The sequence below is a fragment of the Paralichthys olivaceus genome, chromosome 17 (genome assembly GCF_024713975.1).
Source record: "Paralichthys olivaceus isolate ysfri-2021 chromosome 17, ASM2471397v2, whole genome shotgun sequence".
NCBI classification, from domain to species: domain Eukaryota; kingdom Metazoa; phylum Chordata; class Actinopteri; order Pleuronectiformes; family Paralichthyidae; genus Paralichthys; species Paralichthys olivaceus.
Window position 1 is genome coordinate 20253689 of NC_091109.1, and position 25551 is coordinate 20279239.

A 25551-nucleotide genomic window follows, 5' to 3' on the forward strand; every position below is an offset into this window, starting at 1 on the left:
CCAAAATACCACAAACATACTAGTTGAAGATATAAATGTGGGTTGTTAATGTTAAAATATGTTTCTAAAACTAATAGAACATCAAGTAATAAACATCTAAAGTGTCAAGTCAGCGCTCCACGAGGGTTAATATCTTTAAAATGTGCCTCCAATGTGAAATAATCTCACTATCCGAGTAATATAAGTTTAGAAATAAACACATTCTGTTGTTCTATGATTCATTTTTCATCTCAACATTATGAAGCTGATTCTGTGTTTTATCACCCGCTGAGAGATTTATCTGCTCGATAAATGATGAGTGTAAATTACGAGGCCTTCAGCAGCCCATAAATATGAGCCGGGGGGGGTTCAGACGCTGCGATATCGTGCTGATTAATGTTTGAATGGCTGAGAACGGGTGCCGCTCTTGAAGGATGGATGTGTCAGCCCGGCTAATGCAGAGATCAAAAGGAGCCGTGGGTCGACCACGTGGAATGAAAGCAGGGACGGGTCCTGCGGAGGATGCACGGCTCTGGTCCCGGTGCACCGGTGACCTCAGATATCCACTGAGTCTTCCGGGTGGCAGCCGTTCCCATTATCAAACAGTTATGCGTTGTTTTATGGCGTTGGTGGAGGATTAACGGCTTGTTCTATATCATAGGCTCCCTCCTTTCCTTCTATCTCTTCATCGCTGAGTCTCCATCATCTCCCTCTCGCTCTGTTTTTAAAACTGGAGCAGAGGCTGCACAACCCGGCGCTGTGGATATAAATTCATTGGCTGAATGCTAACACAGCACCCCTCCCGTCAGGTGAGCTTTGATCGGTGGCGCCGACGCTCGGAGAGCAACACGACATCTGTATCCGAGGGTACACAACACGCTGCTCCGCTGAATTAATGCAAATCAAGCCATGTAGAACATTCATTTGTTTTTGGGGGCTGTGTAGAGCAGAGGAGAGTTGACAGACTCCACATTTTTAATTTTACCAGCGGGAAATCAACGCGCCAACATTACTAACATGGCTGCAGACGCTGGGGACTGTGTCTGTCATGACTCCTCAAAACATGTGCTCCTGAAGAGTATTTAGATTAAAGTGATGAGGGACAGAGGAAGGACAGATTCTATAGATCGATCTTCTTGATTTAAGTGTCTCTGAGATAGTCAGAGAGTTTTATTTCCCTGGATTTTAACACATCTGCTTCCAGGACTTCTGCTGTTATAAAAACTCAAAGTTTGTCACGGACTTTAAAGTCTTTTCAGACAATATTCAGGCCGATCAGGAACAAGTTGCAGCTACTTTCTGCAACAGTCAAAATGAAAAAACTGCTTGCAGAGCGGTTTACCTGGTGTTTATACCAAAATTGCAGCTTCAGAGTGGAGCCATTATTTCCAATGGAGAGAGAGAGGCTGGGTTTTCTTGGACTGCGGCAAGTGCTTTACTGATTTAAACCCAGATTGTGAATCTAAAGTTCAATTAAATGAACCCGAATACACAAACCTCTGCAACATGCATCCAGTGGGATTGCAGTATTTTAAAGTACTGCAGCTACAATTTGACCCTGGAGAAAAATAGTGTAAATTTGATTTGAGTGCTTATGAAACTCAACTCTCCGACACTGAATAAGAAACATCACAAATATCAGAGAGGATAAGGAAATTAATATTAGTACGATCCGAGCTTTGAGCCGCTCGTCATTATGCGCTGAAGCTTTTGTCTGGAGTGAGGCTGCTGTTTGGGCTGTGGATGATCCAGAGCGAGCTGTTTCTTCAAAGACACGCTGCTATTTTTCTTTTTTCTATTTTAAAATGTTCTCTGCTTTGAGCTGTACAAACAAAAATCCATTCAGGCGCAGTTTCAGAGGCACATTTAAAAAAAGGGGCTTAACACCACAACTGGTAAGTGAGATAGGTGTGTTTGTTTGTGATTTCGACCTTTAACTACTTTAACTGCGCTGTTTTGTTTTTTTTCTGCCTTACCTTCATAGAGCCAATCGCTGAGCCCGTTGAAGATGACGCCCTCCTTCCCGGTGGACACCAGACGAATGGAGCGGCTCTCCACTGTCGAGCGGTAGTAGATGTTGTTCTCAAAAATGAAGATCTACAAGGAACCGACAGGAGATCATCTTGAATCCAGATTATGATTCACAACATATGAGATTAACTGTCTTCAAAGGATGAAGGTTTAGTTTCTGTTCTGCTTTAGTGCCCTTGTGCAAGAACATTGAATCCTTTCCAGCTCTGAGGATGATGATCTTAATTGAACCACAGTGAATAACAACATTCCCAGAACAATCTGGTTTCCACACTGACACATGTCTGAGTGAGGCAGAAATCACGCTATCACAGGCGACATCAACCTCGGGGTCGAAACGCACATCGCCATGACGCTCTTCCACCTGTCGCTCACGAGAGATCAGTGCACACGTCTGCGATGGCGCCTCTTGATCCAAGGCAAACCAACATTTTTGACAAAAGCACAAAGGGGAGGAAAAAAATAAATAAATGGTTTCAAATTCCGATAAGATGGCAAAGCTTTGGGGACCGCGTTCTGACTTTGACGCTCTCCGCCACAGGCCCTGCAGGGCTTTCAGGATAACTGAAGGTCAACTCAACAGAATAATAGATCAGCAGCAGCCACGGTGAGCGCGCTGGGGCAGGGCGGCTCTTGGGGCTGGAATTTTAAAATGTTGCAGATGTAATGCCATGCTCAAATCAATCTCAGGCTATTACAGCTCACTCAGGATCTCAAGGATTGTGGAAAGTCTTGGCCTCGAGCTTGAAGTGTGGTATCAGTTTGTGAAAGATTAAATAAAAAAGGTCTAAATGATAGAAAGAGCAGGAAATACAAAACTGAAATTCTTCTTTGTTGCCACATGTCGAGTTTTTTCTCGATCCTGCAGACTACAACACGTCCTTCAATAAACAGTATCATTTCGTACATATAGCCAAATGTCTCCTCTAAAGCTAACACCATATCTGTCTCAGTGAGGAGAAGGTGGCTGTGTGGTTTGGGGTCACATCAGTGCAGATGGCGTCTCGGTATAGAAGCTAATCTAGGCCACATCACGGAGAGAATACCTGGCCCTGTTCTCAGCAGGACGGTGTAAGATCCACATTTCTCCTCAGAAAAGTTGATGCGAGCAAACTGATATTTAAAGCAGAGTGCAGAGTCTCTCCTTTTAATTTGTGTTCTCTCCATTTTTCTGTTATTAAAGCTTTTAAAAAGAAAGGTGCTGCATGAATAAAGTTTAGGTCACGCAGGGGAGGTCTTCAGATGAATTATGGGGTGTGTAGACATGTTGACTAGGATAACTTACCAGAGGGATACGTCTATATTTCTTAAGTTCTTAGTAATAAAAGTTAAAAGCCTCTTTTAACCAACTTTAGCCTCCATGAAATGTCGCTACAAAGCCAATTCTCCCACAGTTTTGACCCACACCGTTTACTCCTTAGTGATTTAGACACAGTCTCTTTCTCTCTCCGTCTTCCTCACACACACATGGTGTCTCTGATGTACGCCTACAGGGAGAGTGAAATAAACTTCTACTCACTGGAGGATCTAAAAAATGTAAAAACATGCAGAACAAATGACTTATTGTTGCAGGACAGCTGCACATGTCAGTGTAAATATGTGCATCAGGGATTTGGGAACAGGGAGACAGCTGGACATGTTCCTGCATAGATGTCTGATTGTGAAGGTGCATGGCTGCGTGAGCTCATTTTATCTGACGGACATCTCTCACTTCGACCTTCGCCGCTCCGACAGAGGACGTCTGAATCTTCAGGGGGGGGAAACCAGCTGCTGCAAAGTTTCACGCTAACATCACCCGCCTGCTCTGCTCCAAGTGAAACCACTTCATGACGAACGGTGGGAAACTTGAGGCTATATCAATCCAGCTTCTGCGTTAATTAATCCGCTGATGAGATAACAGGTAATTAATAGCATTGTGCTGCAGGATGTAATCACTTACAGTCTGTCTGTCGGCCCCGCTAACCAACAGAGTGAAGCTCATTAATGCTCCGACAAGTTCGGCTGCGATGATGAGACGGCGGATGACTCATCTCGTGAACGACGGTTGCTTCTTGTGATTCAAAACAACAGCGTTTGATTTGAATTTTGTTTGCTGGAAAATCTCAGCGAATCATTAGGAGGCTTCACAGCCCGGGGGACAACAGGGTTTACACAAACCTATTCCAAACCCCAAGACTGGGATAAAATAAAGATTAACTCAGGGTCGGGCTGCGAGTGAGAGCTCCCTTGTTCCGGCTGAATTTTGTCTGAGGTCAAAACTTACCATAAAACAATCCCATAATCCATTGTGCCGCGGTCGGTTGGTAAATGCATTGGGGCATTCGAGTAATCCTGGTCAGCTCGTAAAGTCAAGTGTTTGTCAGGTTCATCAATTTCTAGTCGATCTTTTACATGAAGTGGAACAGTAAAAAAAAGAAAGCAACTGGAGGAGAATATTAATGGAAATCAGGTATAAACTTGACAATTTGTTCTTGTTAGTTATTTTAAAGTATTTATCCTTAACTTGGATCCTTGTTGTCACTTTTCTGTTTGTGTGTTTCTGGTTCTACAAAGAGAACCTGAATGTACCATTAGTTGTGAGATATCGAGGGCTTGAGCGTCTCTTCCAGGAAGTAGCAGCATTTTTTTAAGCCAGGTCTCGAAGGACAAAACGTCCTGGGTGAAAAGGCATCTGTATAAAAACTGACATATCCATCTGAACATAACTGGAAACACAAACGAAACAATAAACCTTAAATCTTCTCCAATCCCCTTTTTCATGATAGCGATGGATCAAACTACTTCTTGCACTTGGAGTCAAACCAATAGAGATTTTTGTTGCTCCCTTAAGCGCCGGTGCATTTTAGCATCTTTCAGTTTATTGTTTTGATTTTACCGCCAGCAACTTTACTGCTCTGGTTTAACTCTCACTTCTCTCATCAATGTCACTCCCAGCTGCTACGCTACCTGCCCGGCAGCACATGACAAGTGTGGCCGACGGGTTTTAGCAAAAAAGCTAACAATTTTTCTCGCAGGAGTTGTTCCAGAGGAAAATTAAATCACATGGAGACAAATAGTACAAATTAATTATGTCTGTCTGCTTCATAAACACGGGTACAGACATCTCGGCATAGGGATCAGGAAAGATGACTCCAGAGTGAGGGACCAAAAAATCAAAGGCAACGATCCGCTTTAGTTTTACGGATGGAGCAGAGAGTTTTTAGGATCTCAGTGGGTGAGAATAGGGATAAGAAACGAAGAGAACAGAAACGTAATTGGGGGGGGGGCAAGGTCAGTGCCAGGAAGCCAGTGGAGCGATGTAAGAACAGGGGTAATGTGGGAGGAGCGGCTACTTCGAGTTAATGGTCTGGCAGCTGCATTTTGAACCAACTGTAATTGATTTAGAGAAGCTTGACTGAAGTTAAGTATAAGACATTATAACAAGATTCTTTGTTATCAGGCCCAATTCAAGTTATTTCAGTTTTATCAGAGTTTAAATGAAGGAAATCTCGAGACAACTAGTCTTTGGTGGCAGGAAACTAATCGTGCAGAGTGTTTTTTTTTATCAGCTGCAAAGTGGCTTCGCATCAGAGACTTTCAAAGTTTTCATTGCATTGAAATTGAGACGTGTGACAGATGATTCCTCAGCATAAAGGAGATGAGGCAGTGACTTTGAGGGAATTGCAGTTCTTACCAGTTGCTGACCCTGGGGCCCCCAGCCCGCGTACTGCAGCTGAGCATTTCGCACCTCCGGAGGGTTCAAGTTCCACGTCTCCCTGGAGTGAACAGACGAGGGGAAACAACGATATCAGATAGCAGACACAAACACGTCGGTGGTCGTACGCCGCAAGCACTGCAGCGGCAGGAGAACAAGCGTGGAGCATCTGAGAACAAAGGTTTAAGTGTGTCTATAAATACCGACACTCTGTAAGAGTGTCACCTCGACTCATTGGGAAAAGTGCTGTGCAGTGCAGGCTGCAGAATTAGAGGTGCCACTGCCTCTGTGTCTGCCTGGAGCTGAGGATGAACGAGGTCATCAGCTTGTGGAGGGAGGCTTGGCTTGTAACCACTGGGTGGCAGCACGCAAATAGATTTGAGCAGGTGAGCTGCTGACAGTGCTGTGGTACCCTGACCTGGTGTGGCCAGAAAAACAAGCGAGGTGGCTACTTAAAGAACAAAATGAGCATCACCCGGTTCTATAGATTTAATCAAATGCGATGTTTGATGTGTGATAGTGAAAATTCTTGTGTAAACTGAGATAAGACAGGAAACATCAGATCCCCTCTAAAAACACTCATAGCTTTCATGCATGCATAATACATTTCTTTTAGTTTACCTTTCCGTCTTCCCGTCATTTTAACTTTTTAATCTTCTGCATTTGATGAGCTCATTGTTTGTCTTGACAATTGTGCTGTTTTTATTTGCGCTTGACTTCATTGTTTGCTCGTGTCCTTGCGTCGTTAAGCGGAGCGGTGCGGACGTAAAATGCAGCTGAGAGTGGAAACTTGTCGTGTTTCACTAATGGCTCTTCCTCTCTCTTGACATTTTAACTACACGGCGCTGACAGACAGGGGACTGACGTTAGAAGAAGACTTGTAGTTAAAACATGTCTGTCTGCTGGGCCTCCGCTCTAATAAGCTCGTTTGGCATCTGATCGTGTATATGCATCTGAAAGCGTCTCATTATAATTTTATCTGAGAGGACAGATGTGTAAGAAGATGAAGGATCAGAAGATGTTGTGGCGTTTCTTGCTGCCAGGTCATAGTTTACTTTATACCAGCCCTCGGTGCTTTGTGGGAGGCGGGACTGACGACAGGTGGGACTGAGGTCAAGTGAGATAATGAGGCAGAGTGTAAATGTCCCTGTCGTCTACTTACGGAGTCTCCAAACTGCAGATGATGTAGAACGCTGTGTAGGAAAACTGGTACACCTGGAAGTGCAGAGAGGAATCACATCAGGGGAAAATAACAATGCACAACACACTGACATATAATATTCTAAGGCAGCGCCCTGGGCGGCCACGGCTCGGGAGAACTGTAAAAGGTCAGTGGTTTGATCCCTGGCTCCACCAGTCCAAGTGTCTTTGGACAAGACATGGATGTAGGAATGACGTGCTGCATATAGAAGCACCGGTTGAATGTGTGTGTGACTTCAGGCTCAACAAGTTCAAAACTACCCACAAAAAACATTTAACATGGAAATTAAATGGAGAAACCTCAGAATGAGCCGCAAGTGAGGGATCTGTCTCCCAGAACAAACAGAAAAGCAATAGATGTCGTGTGTAACAGATGCGGCGAGAGGGGCGGTGCAATGTTTCTACATCCGGTGCGTTCCAAACTTCTTCGAGCAGCGAAGAACGGAGAGCCCCGCTAACGTTAGCATGAAACACCAGTTAACGACAAGACCGAACGTCACGCTAGCTTCTGGCATTCACGTCCAATCGGCGTGACAAGTTACGCAAGCCATGTCTGGGTGTAGGGAATAAAATAATACATCTCATTTTGTCTGGTATGTGTCGCTGCTCTGTGATGAATCTGTAGTTAGAGGTGAAGCAGATTGTAAATGTTTTAATTTGTATAAAAATCTGCATAATTGGCTCGTTTCTATTAAATCTGAAGCTGGGATTTAACTAATAAACCTTAACTCAGGATTTTTAATAAAACAAATGATCGAATGATCCCTAGTATTTCAATTTGATTTTAAATAATCTCAAAGTGTCTGTTAACAACTACTGACAGATGTTTTTCTGCATTTGTCTTTTATTTTGTTCATGCAGCTGAATCAGCGCAGGAACACATGAAGTCCCTGATCGCTAGAGACACATTCAAAGGAGCGCGGGCTTACGTGTGTTAGCACGCTCTGACTATATCTATAACAAACAGTCGAGATCCACTCTGCATGTTACAGAGGTGCGCTGCATGTGAATGTGCACGTGTGACAGTGAGCTTTAATGACAAATTCCCAGCCAACGCTTCCTGTCCCTGCTGTCGATCTCATCTCCCTCCGTGCGAGCCAGAGCAGCGCCGAGGGGTCTGTTTGTGTTTCTGCGTCCCTCGCTACAGTTCCACTCGGCTGTGCAGGCCCCCGCTGCCATTGCTGACAGGCGGCGGTGTGCGGCAGGCCGTCACACCCCCGCCGTGATTACTTTCTCCTCCCTCCCTCCTTCGCCTCAGTACGATGCCCATAATCACAGCCACCCCCCCGCCCCCAGTGGAGGCGGCTGACATATTTAGCTGTCAGCTTGCTAATTCAAAAAACAAGCAAACAAATGAGAAGCTCACCGGTGCGACGTTGTAGGCCAGCAGCACATGCTTCATGTCGGGCGACACCTCATACTTGCTGGCTTTGTACATTTCCTGAGAAGCAAAGGAGACAAAAAGATGAGACCTTTAACCATGCGTGGTATTTTTTTCATTAAACTACTCATTAAATGACTGCGTTTGACGGATCGCTCGGATCCTGGAGCAAATGGGAGTTGCATTAATCTCTGCACTGGGGCTCGGTGATTTGATGGCGGACATAATGTTGTGTGGCGTCACCCCAGCTGCTGCTGCGGCGCTGACGCTACATCTCCATCTCAACATTTTCCCCACACAACCGAGCCCCGAGTGTTAAACTATGCAGTTTACATTCCACAGCAATAATGGATCATTCCATTAAGCTTTGTAATAAAAAAAGAAAAAAAAAAGAAAAGAGCTGTGGGTGCTTTGATTTGCTGATGTTATGAGAAAAGTTTTTAAATTAATTCACGGGCCGCGTTGGTCAATTCTTTCTGTGATCGTGAGCGAGGAAGAGAAGATGAGAAAAGACTTACAAACTTTTTGTTGTGAACCAGGATCGTCTTCTCATCGGTGTCAACGTTGTACTTGATGACATCGCCATCACGACTGCGGTACAACAGCTCATTACCTGAGAGATGGAAGAAAGACAAAGTAAATAAACCATATTTCAATCTGCAGTGAAAGACTCTAAACGCCACATTACTCAACACAAACAGGTTTGCATGATCCACATGAACTCAAAGTTATGGGTCAGACGGACTCGCTGCCCTCTGACAGCTAGTTAATTAAACATTAATAACGCTCCTTACACAGAAATCCTTTAACACTGGTCACTGGACATGAACAAATGTAACTCAGTGACATTAGAGACCGAGGGAAAGAATCCATGTTGCACGTTAGAGACTCGAGCCTGAGATCGGATTAGTCACGAGTGAAACTGTGAATTTTCTGGTTTCCTGCTCAGAAGTTTTTTTTTTTCTGCTCTCAGATTAAAAGTCTGGTTTCAAAACAAAACGTTCCAAGTTTGGAAGTGCAGCACAGTTCTGTAGCCGCCGGGCTAATGGAAGAAAAAAAAAACAAATATAATGTTAATGAAGTTATTGGGTGTCCGTGCATTGCCAACATAATTAAATTAAAACGCGCAGCAGAGGATGGGGAACGTCTCTGAATGGCAGCGGATGTGGTGGTTTGGGGGTTTGGATTCTGTATAGAAATGAAGTGAGCGCAGGTTTCCCCATTCACACTTGCGAGAGGCTGCCCACCTTTATTTAGAAGGTGTTGACCTTTTCAAATATACTGTGTGCAAATGTCATGAGATAGAGACGTCACAAATGGACATGTGCATTCCACCGCAAGGTCCAGGACAGTCTGAAACAACAGGTTCTGAGCCCTGGTGAAGCTTTTTTCAAACTTTTGTAATAAACAGGATTTTAAAACCAGCATTGATGGATAATTTAATTTAAGGTCTTCAATGGTGTGAATCCGTTCCCCTGGAAAACTATTCAAACTCTTTTGCTCTTCACCAAAGACATTTTGATATCAAATCAAAAGATACATATGACACAAGAGTTTCAGCTTTTGTTCACTTGAGTTAAAATCAAGATGTGTTTAACAACTAAACGACAACTTTTGCACTGATTTTTCAATCGAACAAAAATACTGGAACATGTGACCCGAGTGTTTCTTGTTGCCTCTCCCCTCGATTGATTGAACATCAGACAGCTTTCAGTGTCTTCTCTTGGTTTTAGCCTTAGGTTCGACTTGTGAAGATGGTGTTGTTGTTTAAAAGAACATAAAGAGCAGAGCGCTGTCTGTGCAGAAGAACAAGTGATTTTGAAGCTGGGAAAAGAGGCAAAATCAATCAGAGCCATTTAACAAACATTGGGTAAAGCCAACAATTTGGAAATTCCTGAAAAAAGAGAGAAGGCTCTGGTGCACTGAGCAGCAGACATGGAACAGATTGACCAAAGACAACGACGGCAGCTTTGTCAGAAGAAAAACAAAACAACTGTCAGTGACAAGAGCACCAACCTCCACAGAGCTGCAGTGAAGGTATCACAGATCCACTGAAATATAAAAACCGCACCACGAAATGCATCAGTGGTGAGAATCAAAAGGTCAGATTGGAATTTCTGAAGACGAACAAAAAGTTCTGGGGCTGCAAAAGTTTTACGGGATGATATGAGCAAAGTGACGAAAACAAGTCCAAGTGTGGAGAAAGAAAAAGTTCATGCTCGTGATCCAGAACATACGAGTTGAACTGTTGAGGAGGAGGTAGCGTCATTGAATGAAAGTCAGGGCGGCAGGAGGAGGATGATTTCGTGATACTTCAAGATACTTGGATTTAGGTTAATCACTGGTGGAGTACCCCAGGGATCTGTGATTGGTACAACAACTTTTTAAACTTATCTTAAAATCTTAAAACTTGATTTGATGTTAATAAATAGTCCCTGATGTCAAGAACCCGACATTTACGGTTAGGAGTTGTGATTGATCATAAAGTAACATGGACACAACATGTTTTTAAAATATTGATATCAAAGTAATATTGAAGGGAAAATATCAAAGTCAATAGAAATCAGAATCGAATGGAAAAAAGAGAAACTAATTTTAGAGAATAAAAAAAATGTCCGATATACTAATATACCAGTTGATATATGACAGATATATGTTAAACAATTAGAACAAAACATAAACTTTATAATAAATAACTATAAATAAAAAGAAATGACTAATATAGAACAATGTAGATAGAAATGCAAACATTTTCTGCATTTTTTATTCTCTAAAAGAAAACTTTTCATATTGACGCTCATGGCAAACAAAAATACGTAGATGTCTCTGAAAAGCTTTAACAGAAAAAGGTACAGGCTCCAGGGTTAAGAAAACTGACCCAGTGTCAGCGAAAAGGTTTTCATTATATCTGAATAGAAGCTTCCAGCACAAACACAGTGTGTTCCAGCCACGAGAGGAAACCCCTGCAGGGAGCCATTATGACCCAGATGTATGAAAGTTCATCCAGCTCTACATCCGTCAGGCTTTTATCAGGGAAGGATAAGTTTAATACAACACGCGCCCTCTTTCACCTTCAATCCACCCGTGCTCTCCTCTGCCTTATTGCTTTAGTGATCCATAGGCGCACGAGCAACCAAGCCATTTGGCGCGGTAATTAGAAGCCAGAGATTGTTATGCAGCGTGCTCTCTATCTGCTGGCATATCTAATTGTCCATTAGAGGTGACAAAATTACCATCACAATGGCTTTAATTCAGAACGTGCTTGGGAGGGCAGTTTCAGACATTTTTAGATCGGCATAGCCACACGCCCCCCTGAACAGCTTTTGTCCCCTTCACAGAAAAAACACTGGGTATAAAATGGAGCCCTTCATGTAAATCATGGTGGTAAATAATGGGTATTGCATTTTTTCCATCAAGCTCCATTATTTTGTCTTTGACTCAATTTGGCATCTTGATAAATGGCCCTCTTTTATACATATAAAATGGTAATTGCGATCGCTGGGGCCTGAATGGGTAAGAAAAAAAATATTATGGTGTTAAATGAGCGGTCGGAGAGATTGACAGGCCTTTTTTTTTTTTTGTGTTTTGTGACTTTTCTTTTAAAGTCAAAAGACCTGCATCTCTTTAAGGAGCCTTTCTTCATCTTTATTTCTCACTGAACTGCTGATCTTACCCTTTATCCGCGCACCCCGAGACACCTTAGATATACCTCAGATCTTTCAAATGCTCCCCATCGCTGCCCTTTCTGTAAGCCCTACTGCTGCGTTCATCATTTTAGACCTTATCATCGCTCCGTCTCCGCTCTTTTGTTTCCTGCTCTTTTCAAAGCCAGAGAGGCAGCTTTTCTTCCACAGCACCCTGGGCAATATGTCCTCCCTTCAATCCATCGCTCTCTGGAGATGCTGCTGAACTGTTGTTAAGATGACCTCTTGTTTGTCTCCGTGTGAGTTGAGCTGCATCCACTCTACTGCAAAATCATTTCTGTGTTTTGGCTCCTTATCAGTTTTAATCCCTGTCCATACAAACACATTTCAAATGCATATCCGCAGCAGAGTTAGCAGTAGAAGTAAGGATTTAGCCTCAGAGACGTGGAACATGTCAGCGTCCCGTCCTCGGTCTCATTCACGACGTGGGACAACATTGCCCCCACACTCCAGGTTCATGCCTTTCATACAGACCAGTGTGGCAAAACAAAAACACAACATTCCCCCATGAACATGTGGAGTAAAAAGGCGTTGAGGTTTTCTGCCTCTCTCTTACCCTCACTCTCTCCTTGTCTTTCCTCCTGCACATTCATTTGTTGTGCATTAGCCCAGGGCGCTGTTTCCTCCTCTGATCTATACCTTTCCATGGCAGTATGTCTTATTAATACAGCCTCCTGCCCCGGGCATGGCCCTAACCTGAAGCCTCACCCCAGGGGAGGGAGAGCCAGGACTGGGGGAAGAGCGGGAGAGTGAGAGGCGGAGATACCGGGCGACACACTTGAGTGAGACTGAGAAACACAGACTGTGAGAAACTTCCACATCTCAACAGATTAATTCATATTTGTATGGTTTTGTCCACAATTTCTATTTGGTAGCTCGGTTGTTATGATCATGAGGGCTTAAACCAAAAGCCAAACCAACTATAGCCATTTTCAGACATGACCTCCGGAGGATAATTGGAGAATCGGGTCTGCAGAAAGTCCGGAGCTCAGTGCATGTCTGAAAGCCCCCGTATAACCTTCAGGAGCAGGGTAGGGGGGCCTGTATGCAACATGAGAGGCAGAACTCTCAAAGCACTTGCGGCAGCACTCAGCGGCTTCATTGTATTTTAAGCTTCATTAACGCTTTAAAATCTTTTTTGCCTCGTGTGTAATATGACAGCTTAATTAGAAAGACAGACCCGCGCAGAGAATCTAGTTATTACTACGTGAAGGAAAGTTGAGTTACCTTCTACTGCACTGCAGTCGATACTACGAGTTGGACTGTTCACTATCTCGGTCGTTCTGCCCCTCGCAGTCTTCCATATCTGCTCCCACTCGTAATACAATACATAATGAATACAGCTGCATTCACCGCGCTCAATACATTCAGTGTTATCCTGAGTGGGTTTTGTACCAGTTGAGAGGAAACACAGTCCTCAGCAGACACTTAATGGTAGAATAGAGAAAGAGCTTCTGTGTGTGGTTGTAAGTAAGAGCTCATCAAGCTTGAGATGTCGACTGAGGGAGAACTTTAAAAACGTTCTCCCACCTCGAGCACAAACGTAATAGAAACAGATAAGAGGGACAGAATTTGTGCATCGCTGAGAGGAATGGAAAATTCTACTTTAACGACCCCAACTTCAAACTCATAACCTCCACACAATGCATCACCACGTGATTACGAATCGCACTCGGGCGACTGAGACGGGTTGTTTCTGTGGGGTGTGTCGTTGGCTGCAAGGTGAGCAGGGTTGCAGTGTTAAGTTCTGGATGAAATGGGATTTTTCTTGTCCGTTCCAGGTCATTTGTTCACGCCCAAGGCTGCCGATGATGACTGGTCTGATAAAAAGCGACAGAAGCTGCTGGCGGAGAATTACAGCGTCTGTTGGCGGCTAAATAACATGAAGTTTCCAGTGCGGTAATACACTCTTAAATCTTTGCCCCCCTTTGAATTAGATAAGCTGTAAAATAGGTTCGTAAAAGAACTCAATGGCAGTTTTAATTAAAAATCTTGCCCTTCTTATATTTCTAGTAATTTATTTTGATTCGTGTGGCTCTCAGAGGATTTCTCCGGATGGAGTTGTGTGTTATTCTCTTCTGTTTCATGGCAGCACAGTGGAATCTGAATTCTACTTCTGACCGACGTGATTTATGAGCGTGTGAGAAAATGAACGGCAGAGCACACAAATGAGCAAGTGTGAACCTGCAGCACAAGATACGGAACCACCCGGCGCTACGGCCAACCTGCTGCTGGCCAGTCTGCACAGAGGAAGTCATTTATGTTTATCATGGACGCCAATCAGCGGAAAACCCGCTGGTTCACCGCTGCTGCTGAATTCCCCATTAAGGTCAGGAGCCTGTTGCTTTAACATCTGAAATACAGAGATGGTTCTTATTATTTTATCTTGATCCTGACTAGCGTCTGTGAGGGTCAGAGAAGATGTGATGTGAGTCAGGGAGGAACTCATTACATCTTGGTACATTTTCACTGTTTTTCCAGGGCTTGATTAATGGATGGAGATTAAAAACATCGTGGCATATTAACTAATATCTATGAGTGAGTTTGTGCAACTGGATTTTACTGTTTAATATCTTTGGAGTCGTTTTTACTGATTTAACCTGATTCTGATGATTGAAGCTGTGACTCTCAGTCAGTTGGATTATAAATCACTAATTCTCACCAAAGTATGAAAATATTAAGTGTTTAAAGTTATCTTAACTTTAATATCCAAATACATTAAAAGCGCAGAACAAATTCACATTATAAATAGAAGCTGCTAATTCCAGGTGTTTAAGTAATAACAAGTCAACGTATATCAGCTTATATGAATTCAAACAAACATAAGGACAACAGAGCTCGATGATTATCACCACCTGAATAGACCTGGTGTAAATGACAGCCTGCAACAAAACCTGAGGAGAAAACGAAACGTGCTGCACAAGGTAATGATGCAACAATGAACCGTGCCAAGATCTGCAGAGTAAAAGTTTATGCCCCGGCAACACGGGTCCATTAAAGAAGCATCAAACGAGCTCAACCTTTAAATATGCCATGACAACATCTGTCGTGTGAGCGTAACAGGAAGCAGTTGTTCTAATAGTAATTTGGGTGTTTTTTATTCCGCCGTAATGTTATTCACAAACTCTAATTTCACAATATTGGCAACATAAACCTCAAGTTCAGCATCATTTTCCTCATTTAAAGAAAATAAAATGTTCCCGATCTGTAATTAAAAACACGAAACGAAATAAATTATAACACGCTGCACAAAATCTCCTTTCAAGTATATTGCCTGTGAGAGCAGCTCACAGAAGAACATTAAGTCCTCAAAAACTCACCAACTGTTCATCCAACTCCATATTTCTTCCAAGACGACTCCCAGGGGAGCGAGCGAGCGTTCTCAGAAACCCTCCATCAACTCTGCATAAGCTCCTGTAGCTTTTTTGGAACCTCGACTGCAATTAATCCTGAAAACTACTCGGTGCGACTGATTTGAATTCCTGCCTCGTAGGTGACAATCATTTCATCGGCATCCGTCTGACGCTCGTCATAAATCCAGAACCTCCGTCTCTGCTTGAGTCCGCAGCCTGAACGCACCGCAGAATTCTCACGTCCCGATAATGACAATAAGCATCACAGTCATCGGGCTCTTGTGTTTTGTGTATTTTTACTTTACACAAGCTCCCTGGTCAAATACTTTCATACCTGAGCGACTTCTACTAATTATTTACGATTGCAACACTTTTAGTCAGAACGTCAACAAGCACATGAAATTTGCATTTGAATTCTGCACAAAAAAAAACTGACGTTAATGTATTTCTGTACCCAAATTATCCGCTGGGGCCTCGTGCTGTGGGGGGGGGGGAGGGGGGCGCTGGCAGCTTCTCTGTTGTGCCACACAAAACACAGCTAAGCTATGAATTCTCTGTGATAAGGCAGCTAAAGTGAATTCAAAGCACTGTAAGTCAATTTCACGGATTGGATGTGGACGCCATGTGCAGCAGGCATTATGGGGACGCGGGTTTGTCGAAACGCCAGCTGGATATTCAGCCGCAGCAGAGACGTAATGTGTGTCGGAGCATATGCGGCTGCAGGAACACGCCACCATTCATTAACTGCATCAGCGCTGCTTAAACATTCTGCATAGAGAAGTGTAGAAGCATGAATACATGTATACGACGAACAAAGACTCTGAATAAAGTAATTAGGATTAGTTGTAGCTGCTGCGAAGAGAACAAAACACAGAAAACCCACAGAGTGTGTGTGTTTTATACGTCTGTTCTTCTGTATTAATGTGTGTGTGTGGGTGGGTTGCGTTACTTCCGTTGTTAATTAACCACCTCGGTCGTCTCTCCTCCTGCAGGCAGAAACAAGACAGCACAAGTGGGGCTTTTCAACAAGATTTACTCCCTGCTCTTTTGTGAGGCTAAAATAAATTGCCAGATACATGGAAATACCACCAGTACAACAACTACAGCTGCGGCTGTTGTACTAGTCTAACCTCCCGATGATTTTAGAGACGAGATGCAGAATACATGAATATAACACGGAAACAAGCACATCTTCTCCTTGATTTACGATATTTCTTTTTAATTTAATAATATCTACTTTTTTTATATTTCACTTTTCCTCTCATCTGCTGCTTCTTCACATATTGCTAATAACAACTGTATTGTTACCTGTATCACACTTTAGCAGCGTCAGTTAGCCGTCCAGCTTGACGACGTAATAAAAGAAAAATAAAGAAAATAAAAGAACGGCCGCGATGAGTAAAGATTTTGTAGAAACGACAAAATCATTCCCTCCACCTTGCAGACATTTCACAACTTTTTTATAAGGTCATGTTTTCTCTCCAGGTTATGATCTTGATCCTATATGAATTTGTACAGCTCATAAAAGTTTACAGCATTAAAGCAAAAACCAATCATCTCTACAAAAATGCAGTATATGTACTTTATATGGGATATTGGCCATCAGTATCAAAATCTCCTATCCCTGAAGACACTGGACCCAAAATATCGGTCAGGCTCTGGATCGCAGTCCGCTAGTAAACTTGATTCGATCACACTTTAGTAGATTCAGTTTGTTGACATAATAAAAGAACCACCAGGATTTTGTAGTAACGAGAAAATACAGCAAACGGGACATTTCATAACCTCAGGACCTTATAAAGAAATACTTTCTGCTCAGGTCTCGGTCAAGTTCCGGCTCATAGCGGGTTATGATATGAAAGTCCGACTTCATTTTTATTATCCGTCAGTGAATTATTCCATTTCATTTCAGATGTGAAGGTGAAGGTTGTGAGAATTAGAGCAGTGATCAGAGAATCATGAAAGCTTCTCTTTGTCACTGGAAGAAAGGAGTAATCTCATTTTTATATTCTTAAGATGGACAAAAAGGAATGGTATAGCTGATATATATTTTTTTTTTTCTTTCGTCGCAAGTTTTGTTGCTGGAAATTTGGATCAAAGACGATATCCAGCTCCTCAGATGTTGGCTTGATGTTCGCAGCCGAGGAGCTGTGAGGCTGCTGAATTTATCAGGAGACGCAGTGAAGCAACCGAATAATTCGGGAAGTCTGCCTCTGCTCTTAAGTTCTGCATCAGATGCTTTTCTCTCCCGCCCGTCCCTGATGGGATTAAGATACTGAACAACATCGGTGTATTGTGACAGCTTGTTCCTGTCAGAAGACGAGTCGTCGCACCGCTCCCGCCGCTCTGTGGAGGTTGAAAAAGACGGAAAAATTTGAGTTTGTGCCACAAAATGTCTTTTCAGATAAAAAAAAAAAAAATCAAGTCTCCTACTGATGTTGTAGGAAACCGGGCGGCTGCAGAAGAGGATATTTACACCTGCCGCCTCGTATAATGTCACCGGCTGATTGTCTGTGACACAGAATGAACACTGGATACTTAACGGGCTAATTTGATGTGTCATTGGTAAAATAAAGAGCCGTCGCAGAACTCCATAAACAAATGACATTCACATCATAACTCATGTAGTGTCACGGGAGCGGAGCCATGAAAAGTCAATAAGGGAGTGAGACAACTGACTAATCTTCTCAAAGTGATTGCTCCACACGAACATTAAAGACGAGAGGTTGTGCATCATTAGGAAACGAGGTAACTCTGCAGCTTGCACGCGAGTCGCGTCCAAAGTCACGAGGATGACACTTTCATATTGTGCCAAACGGTCGAGCGCTTCGCAAATGGCTCCCCTTTCGCCGAATTTAACAAACACCAGCAAGACGAGAAAGGCATCGAGGAGCGGCGAACAAGAGGAATGTGGCCATTACGATCGCAAGCAGCTGATCGGAGCACCTGGATCGTTTCCCACGGGGGAAAACTTCACCTTGGTGGAGCGAGAACGATGTTGATGCTGCGTCAGTTTGATTCCGATGGAGTGGAGAGGGGTCAAAACAGGCGTGTGTGCGTCTACTAACAGTGCAATTACATAACCAGTGAGAATTAAAGTGATGGAGTCAGAACAAGATCAGAATAATTACAAGGGAAATGCGTCATTTCTAATAGTTTTTAAAATTGTATTTGATTGGGAACCACTAAATAAAAATCTTTATATTGATAAGGATGACTGGCAAAAGTCCAAAGTTGCACCAAACCAATATTATTCTTTAAATTAATTATTGCAGTGGCTGCAGAAGTAAACTTTCTGAGCAGAGGATAAAAAGCCCAGAATGATCCGTGCAGAATAAATTGACGTTAATTCAGTTCGACAAGACATGAGGAGGCAATTTTTCTTGGTAAAAATAACCTAATATATGATCATTAAGGATTTGTGAGGTTATATTCAGTCAGTCTCCAGGGAATTGATTGATAGGTGGAGAGAACCTTGGGCAGGGAAAACATTCAATTAGGTTTGGACAAAAAGAAAATTCAATTACCGCTCCCCCCCCTCCCAGGAAGCGATTGTTGAAAAACCTACAGTCCTTAAAGCATGCAGGTCGGTGCAGCTGCTGGTCGAGTAAAAACGACAAACTAACGAAGGCAAAATAATAAACTCTCTCCGTCTTTCCCTCGTCCTCCTCTTCGTCCTCCTCCTTCTCAGCCGCGTCTAATGATTCACAAAAAAAAGATACCTCCAGATCAAGGACGGCACAAAAAAGGAGGAGATGAAAGAGCGGACTGCTTTTTAACGACGAGTCTCGTTGGCTGCTGAATGTATGGATTCTTACAAAGCCCCTTTGTTGCAGGGGCCTTCTTTTCTTTGTGCATTTTGAATTTACACCCTCAGGTTAAGAAAATATTGTGCACGAAAACAAGCACGATTCATTTGAACCAATTCCGATGATTTCACATAATTCAACCTCTCGTTTTCTGTGAGAAATGCGTCTTTAATTAATGTTCGGCAACAGCGGAGAACAGATGTCGGCTTCCAGATGTGTACAGTGGTAACACAGTGTGAGATGTTTGCCCGTGATCGTTCAAGCGTGATCGATTTGTTTACAACTTTTGTGGGTCACAGCTTGAAACGACAAAAAAATCAGCCACATGAGTGACGCCTCATCCTTTAGCACACATGGGGACCTGTCGCTAACACAAACCCTGGAATCAGCCTCACGGTCCCTCGGCTCGAGATCCAGAGGAGCCTCATCTTCCCGTCACTAATGGAATAAATGCGGGTTTTCAGCTTTCTGATTAGAAGCAATCACAGAGGGGAAGGTTTTTTTTTCAATTTCAGGATTTGAGTCTGAGATTTTAACAGCTGCGCCGTTTCCAGGAGCCATCTTAGATTCCTGTGATTGGAGGAGACAGCTTCGTCAGGCACGAGAGAGGAGACAAAATCCACCTCATTAATCCTTCAGCTGTACATATCCCTCCCATCTCGGAGCCGTGATCGTCGTCTTCACTGCAGCTGAGACGTGTGAGTCTGGATCAAGTCGCTGTTGTTTAGTTTTTTTTTAACCTTGATACAAAATAAAGAGTAGAATTTTCTCTCATCGGATCCCCGCGGAGCTGCCGGTGTTTACACTGTCACAGCCCCGAGATTTGAAGAAATAAGCAATCTGAAATTGATGGTGATGCATTGTAAGAATAGTGTGGCGGCAGCATCCACACACAGTCGTTGATCAAAGAAAAACGAGGGTGGTGGTTACAGGTAATTGGGCGACTATTGAAGTATATGGATTACGTCGCAGGGAGGAATGTCTCACAGCAAGGACACACAAACACACAGCACGGGAGACAGATGGTGCAAAAAAAAAACAAAGAAGAAGAAATTGAAGAACAAACAAATCTGATTGTTTTAGTAAATGTTACGTTAGCTGCAGGTTGAATTAAGCCGCTCAAACGCTGAGGGACTCCTCACACTGTACGAGGGAATCGTCAGAGACGGAAAACTAAAGCTCGGGATTTACCTGCTCACACTCGACACACGCTCGACACACACTGTACGCTGTGTCGGCTGCTCCAGACCAGCTCTGGGTTTTATTTAAAGAAGAAGCCGCAGTTTATTTGCTAACAATGCTACCGAGTGAGACACATGCCGCCTTGATCATATTATAATAATAATAAAAAACCTTTCATACAAGAAATGCAGCTCAAAGTGCTTCACATACATATATAACATAACATAGATGAAAATAAAATGTGTAAAATGTAAAGTTCAAATAAAAGGACAGATTTTAAGTAACACACGAACATGTATTACTTTAAAAACGGATTTAGCTACATGCTGGGTACTGTAAGAACAGCCAGACAGAAAAAGACAGATATATTTTTCTTTCTTCTTGTGCAGTTGCTTCTGGCCATAAAATACATTTCCTGCTCTTGTGTTTTGACATTTCAGGCCTGACAGAGGCCGACCGGTCCGACCGTCCAACGAGCATCAGATCCGTCCTTGCATCCCCTCGTAAAAAAAGCAAGCGATGCAAGACAAAGCTAAAAATCAGCTTGTCTCTGAAATGTGTTGCGAAACTCAGAAATTGCGTCAAAATCCGATGTAAACCACGTGGCGTCCTCCCACCGGTGTGATGGATGAAGTTTTGCCATTTGTTGTGAAGCAATAAGCAGAAATCTACATACTGTTTTCAGTGCAACAGCTGAAATCACAGCTTCTGCTTTAGAAGCTGAACTCTGGAGTCACTGGATCTGTATTATTTGTGTTTGGTCACTATGTATTCCTCACGCAGCTCGGCTCGCTGTTTCCTGAGGCGCTGGAACACGCTGGCTCTGTAGCTTAGTGTTGTCACTTTTTTTTTTTTTTTTTTTTGCTTTGTTTGTGCTACATCTGCTCCTCTGTATCTAAAACACTGTTGATGTCAAACTCTCCTCAGAGTACAGCTCTTCTCTCTCTGACTGTTCAGCATCGCTCCTCTTGACTCTGATTGGTCGAGAAGAGGTGACGAGGACTTCAAGTGTCCAATCGGATCATTTTTAAGATGCACCGAGTGAATTTGAACAACTTAAGTTCATCCAAGCTCTGAAATACTTTTCCCACAAGTGAGAAAACTAAAACATGGCTCCATGTACCATCTTTACAGTTCAACAGGATGACTACTTACTGCTTATCCATTTGGCGTTGGGGTCATGAACCTTGAAGTCTTTTCTGAACAGGTTTCCCACCGTCACCTTGCCCTTGAGAGCCAGACGGTCGTCCTCTCCTGCAAAGGAACAAAGAGAGAACTGAGCAACTCTGTGCGCGGCGACTTCAGAAACTCAGAGAGCAACACAAACACAAGTTTGACGTTTTCTGCAATTTAAAATAAATCATCGTTTAAATGTAATTCAGCGACTTGACGATAATGTTAGGTGAAAGTAATAATGTCCATGTAACTGAGGTCTAAATTTGAACGTATTTATATTTGCATCGATATTAGCGTTAGCATTAATATTTGTCTTTGCCGTTGCTGCTGTAACATCATTATGGTTTTTCGTTATATCATTTTATATATTGTTATATCGTCTGCAGCTGCTTCCTCTTCTTTTTCTTCTGCTAACTTCTGTGGATGGCAAGTACATCCATAAAGTTTGAAAAATATATAGTGGGTCTGAGCCGTAAAGAAAAAAAAAAGGTGTTAAGATAAAACTGAGAGAATCTATAATGTTCTCTCAACACCTTCTGATCTTCAGCTGCATCTTAACAAGTTTCTCCTGCAGGTTACGACTCTTCACCTCACAAAGAATAAAGAGCTGAGACAGAAATAAAAAAGAGATGAAAAATAGAAAAGAAGCAGAGCATCGCTGTAACCTCCCCGAGGCCTTTGATTAAGACTCGTGCGTCTTCTGATCATCACAGCAGACGTGCATATTTACAGCTGAAGCATCCTGCAATTCATTTCAGCTTAATTTCATCCATCAATGCTCATCACATCATCTCCTGCTCCGTAATGTGACTCATCTCACCTCCGCGCACGTTATTGGAGGATAGAAAGCAAAAAGCAAGATACATGACGAGCAAACTCAATTTGAAGTTACATTTTTTTGTGTGGCTTTAACAGCGACTTTGATGGTTTCGGTCTCCGACACAGGAAACCCCTGACGAGACAGTGGTTGATGGACACCCGCTGGTTTCCACAGGGACCAGACCTGTGATATTTTTGGACTGTTTTTCTAATGTGTGATGTTTAATCCCTCTGTTTATCCCATTCATCCGTCATTTTGTGTGTGAGATCAAATGTTTTACTATTTTATCACCCACAATACTACAAAAGTACATTCTGTCTTTCGAGTACACGGGGATATGGATAAAAAAACTGAGCAATGAAAAGGAAAAGGACGGAACAGGAATATTTCTGTGGTAACCGAGGTTATTAAATTCCTATTCAAGCAAACAGACGAAAACAAAATACATATATTCATAATGGCTACAAGCCGTGTGAGAGGCAGCACGTGCAGATGGCAGTGGCACACTGAACAAGCCCTGACCGTGGCCGTGGCGACAACACACATCTGTTCATTAGTCTGTTTAGACCTCCCACTCCTCCAGGGTTAGATAAGAATTCTGCTTTTTAAACTGAGATGGATGCAACCTGTAGTTAAATTATTCAAAGGTTATATACACACGCGCTATTTTATTCATTCGTTATTTTTAATTCATTTCTTTTTGCAATGAAAACAATCTTAGGACTTAGAGTGAAAGCTTAAATCTCCCTGACACAAACAAAATAAATTACCAAAAAAAAAAAAAAAAAATGAAATGGTGTTTGCCTTTAAATCACTCGTTGCATTATGGCTGAAAAATAATGGTTGTAGAGTTTTAATGTTTCCAATCTAACATTTTCTAAAACTTGTCTCATTGCAGTACGATAGAAAAAAGTGACTTTCCATCTTGTATACGTCACAAATACACACGATTTTAAACACGAATACAGATACCAACAACTATCTCAATCTGAAGATATAGAACTGAACTGCATGAGGACATACTTCATGCATATTAGTGCACGAGAGTCCGTCCCTGTGAATAAACCCAGATGGCAGAGTCCAGTTTGAAGTGACGTGAAAGGAGCAACTTCTCTTTAATTGGTGGTTTTGTTTGGGTTTGAAAAATCAGACGTGAACTCGAAATCTGTTCTTTGGGTTTATTTATGCCTCAGTCCTCAAATCACCAATAGCAACCTTCACCACCTATTCAACATTTCAAACAGTACAGTGAGAGTATAAAGCCACGACGCACCTTACCGCAAGAGGTTATTACCTGCATCCGCGAAAACAAAACCGAATTTACACGAGTGAGAAAAGGCAGGAGTAACAAGGTCAGGTCATGAAGCACATCGCATTCTTTTAGGGACAGAATAACAAAGAAACTAAAGTGAGAGAAATATGTTGAAATAGTTTTTCAGAAAGAGGAACGTTCCCATGATCATCATCACAGACTTGGTGTAGGAAGAAGAATCCCATTTTCAAAGTTTTAAAGCCACAGCACAGAAATGTGGACGCGAGAGAGAGAGCGAACATGCTCGACTCCAAAAAACAGCGCTCAACAAAAGAAAGAGCAGGACTGAGTGTTTCTTTCAAACTCTTTACTTCGGAGCGTTGTAAAGCCAAAGCTATCAGCAGATTGACCATTATGTGGAACTGACAACGTCGATTGAGGCCTTGAAAAAATGAAAAAAAAAAAGCTTTTAGGCGAGTTTGAGGATCCATAAGGCTGCATGACCCGCTGCGTACGTTCAGCGGTGCTGCTGAACAATCACAGCCCATTTTACATGTTTTAGCTGGCGATGATTTACATGCACTACAAATAACAGCCGACGCATTTAAAGAAAAAAAAAATCCCGCAGCTCTTTAGATTCCCAGAAAAAGGTTTTTCAGATTCTTTCAGCGTGACTTTTATAAAAGCTATGATAAGCTCGTGGTGTCATTACCTGGTTATGTAGTTCAATTCAATTTCGTTTTATTTGCACGGCACTATCGAGGAGCACAGTGTAAGGTCGGCACTTTACAATGAACTGTGCTTCTGACTCATCTTTAAAATGGAAACAGTTCACTCGCAGTAAGAAAAGACGGTTTCAGTCTACATACACTTTTTTTATCCAGACTCATATGAGGTCGCTGTGACCTTTGACCCGTGAATCTATTCAGTTCATCTCCGAGTCCAAAGAAACTGGAGAGAACTCCTCAAAAGTTCAAAAAACAAGATTTGTGAGGACAACTTCCCGTTTGACCGTTGACCACTGAAATCTAATCAGTTAATCTGTGAGTTGAAGTGAACACTTGTGCCACATTTTGAAAGGATTCTCTCAAAGCGCTCCGAAGATAAAACGTTCACGGGGCAAATAAATAAAATAAAAAGCTTTTCGTTGAGGTCATTCTTGAGTCCAAGTGGATGTTTGTGACAGATGTAAGCTAATGAAAGGACTTTTGACCTCTGACCTCCAAAATCTAAATTAACATGTTCACATGAATGGGAGGGACGTATGTGGATGCACCTGAAGGATCAAAAGATAAATAACTAAACTAGAAGTGATGTCAAGTAGATGTAACTGTAGTGAATCATGTAAAAACATGACACAGTCACTTTAAGCTTGAAGATCTTTCAGTGAAGCAGCGGTCAAAGACGAACAGTTAAACAATATCTATTTAAAACCACTCTATAATTAAATCAGAAGACATTTTCAAACCAGGATTCATCAACGTCTTATTTTCTGCGACTTTCATCTGCTACAGCACCAAGAAAAATGTTTCCCGTAATAACATCCTCTAATTCTTTTCTCCGACACTTCGATGCCGGAGTAGCAGCTGTCGGAGAAATCATCTTCAAAAAGAGAAGAGGAGGAGAAGGAGGAAGAGGAGTTTAAAAAAAAAAGAGTCAGGGGTACCACGGAGTAAAACTAAACATCTTCCTCCTGTCGCATCACGCAGAGTTTTAATGAATCAGTGTGAAACCTCAACGACTGTTTGCGATCAGAGGCGTCTGAGATCACGCATCATCCAAACCAAAGAGCAAAATTCATGATTCAACGACAGATCACGGAGAACGAGATCCACACAGATTTAAAAACATTTGAATAGAACTGATTAATCATTTAAACATGAAAATGTCTGACAAGCATTTCCCAGAGCACATTCCCAGAGCGTTTGTGAGTGACTTGTTTTCGTCTGAACATCAGCTCACTCCGTCTG

At 42.5% G+C, this 25551-nt stretch overlaps 1 protein-coding gene across 6 annotated transcripts in view; it reads right to left on the reverse strand.

Annotated features, from left to right (window-relative positions):
* Window positions 1-25551, reverse strand: part of dpp6a (dipeptidyl-peptidase 6a) — a 158629-nt gene that overhangs the window by 16437 nt on the left and 116641 nt on the right. For all 6 annotated transcript variants that reach the window (XM_020103215.2, XM_020103218.2, XM_020103217.2 and 3 more), the window contains 6 exons: window positions 21489-21587; window positions 8804-8898; window positions 8271-8345; window positions 6867-6919; window positions 5684-5765; window positions 1956-2076 (listed from right to left, as the gene is read on the reverse strand). In XM_020103215.2, the coding sequence (XP_019958774.1) occupies window positions 1956-2076; window positions 5684-5765; window positions 6867-6919; window positions 8271-8345; window positions 8804-8898; window positions 21489-21587 (525 nt within the window). The remainder of the gene's footprint in view (window positions 1-1955; window positions 2077-5683; window positions 5766-6866; window positions 6920-8270; window positions 8346-8803; window positions 8899-21488; window positions 21588-25551) is intronic.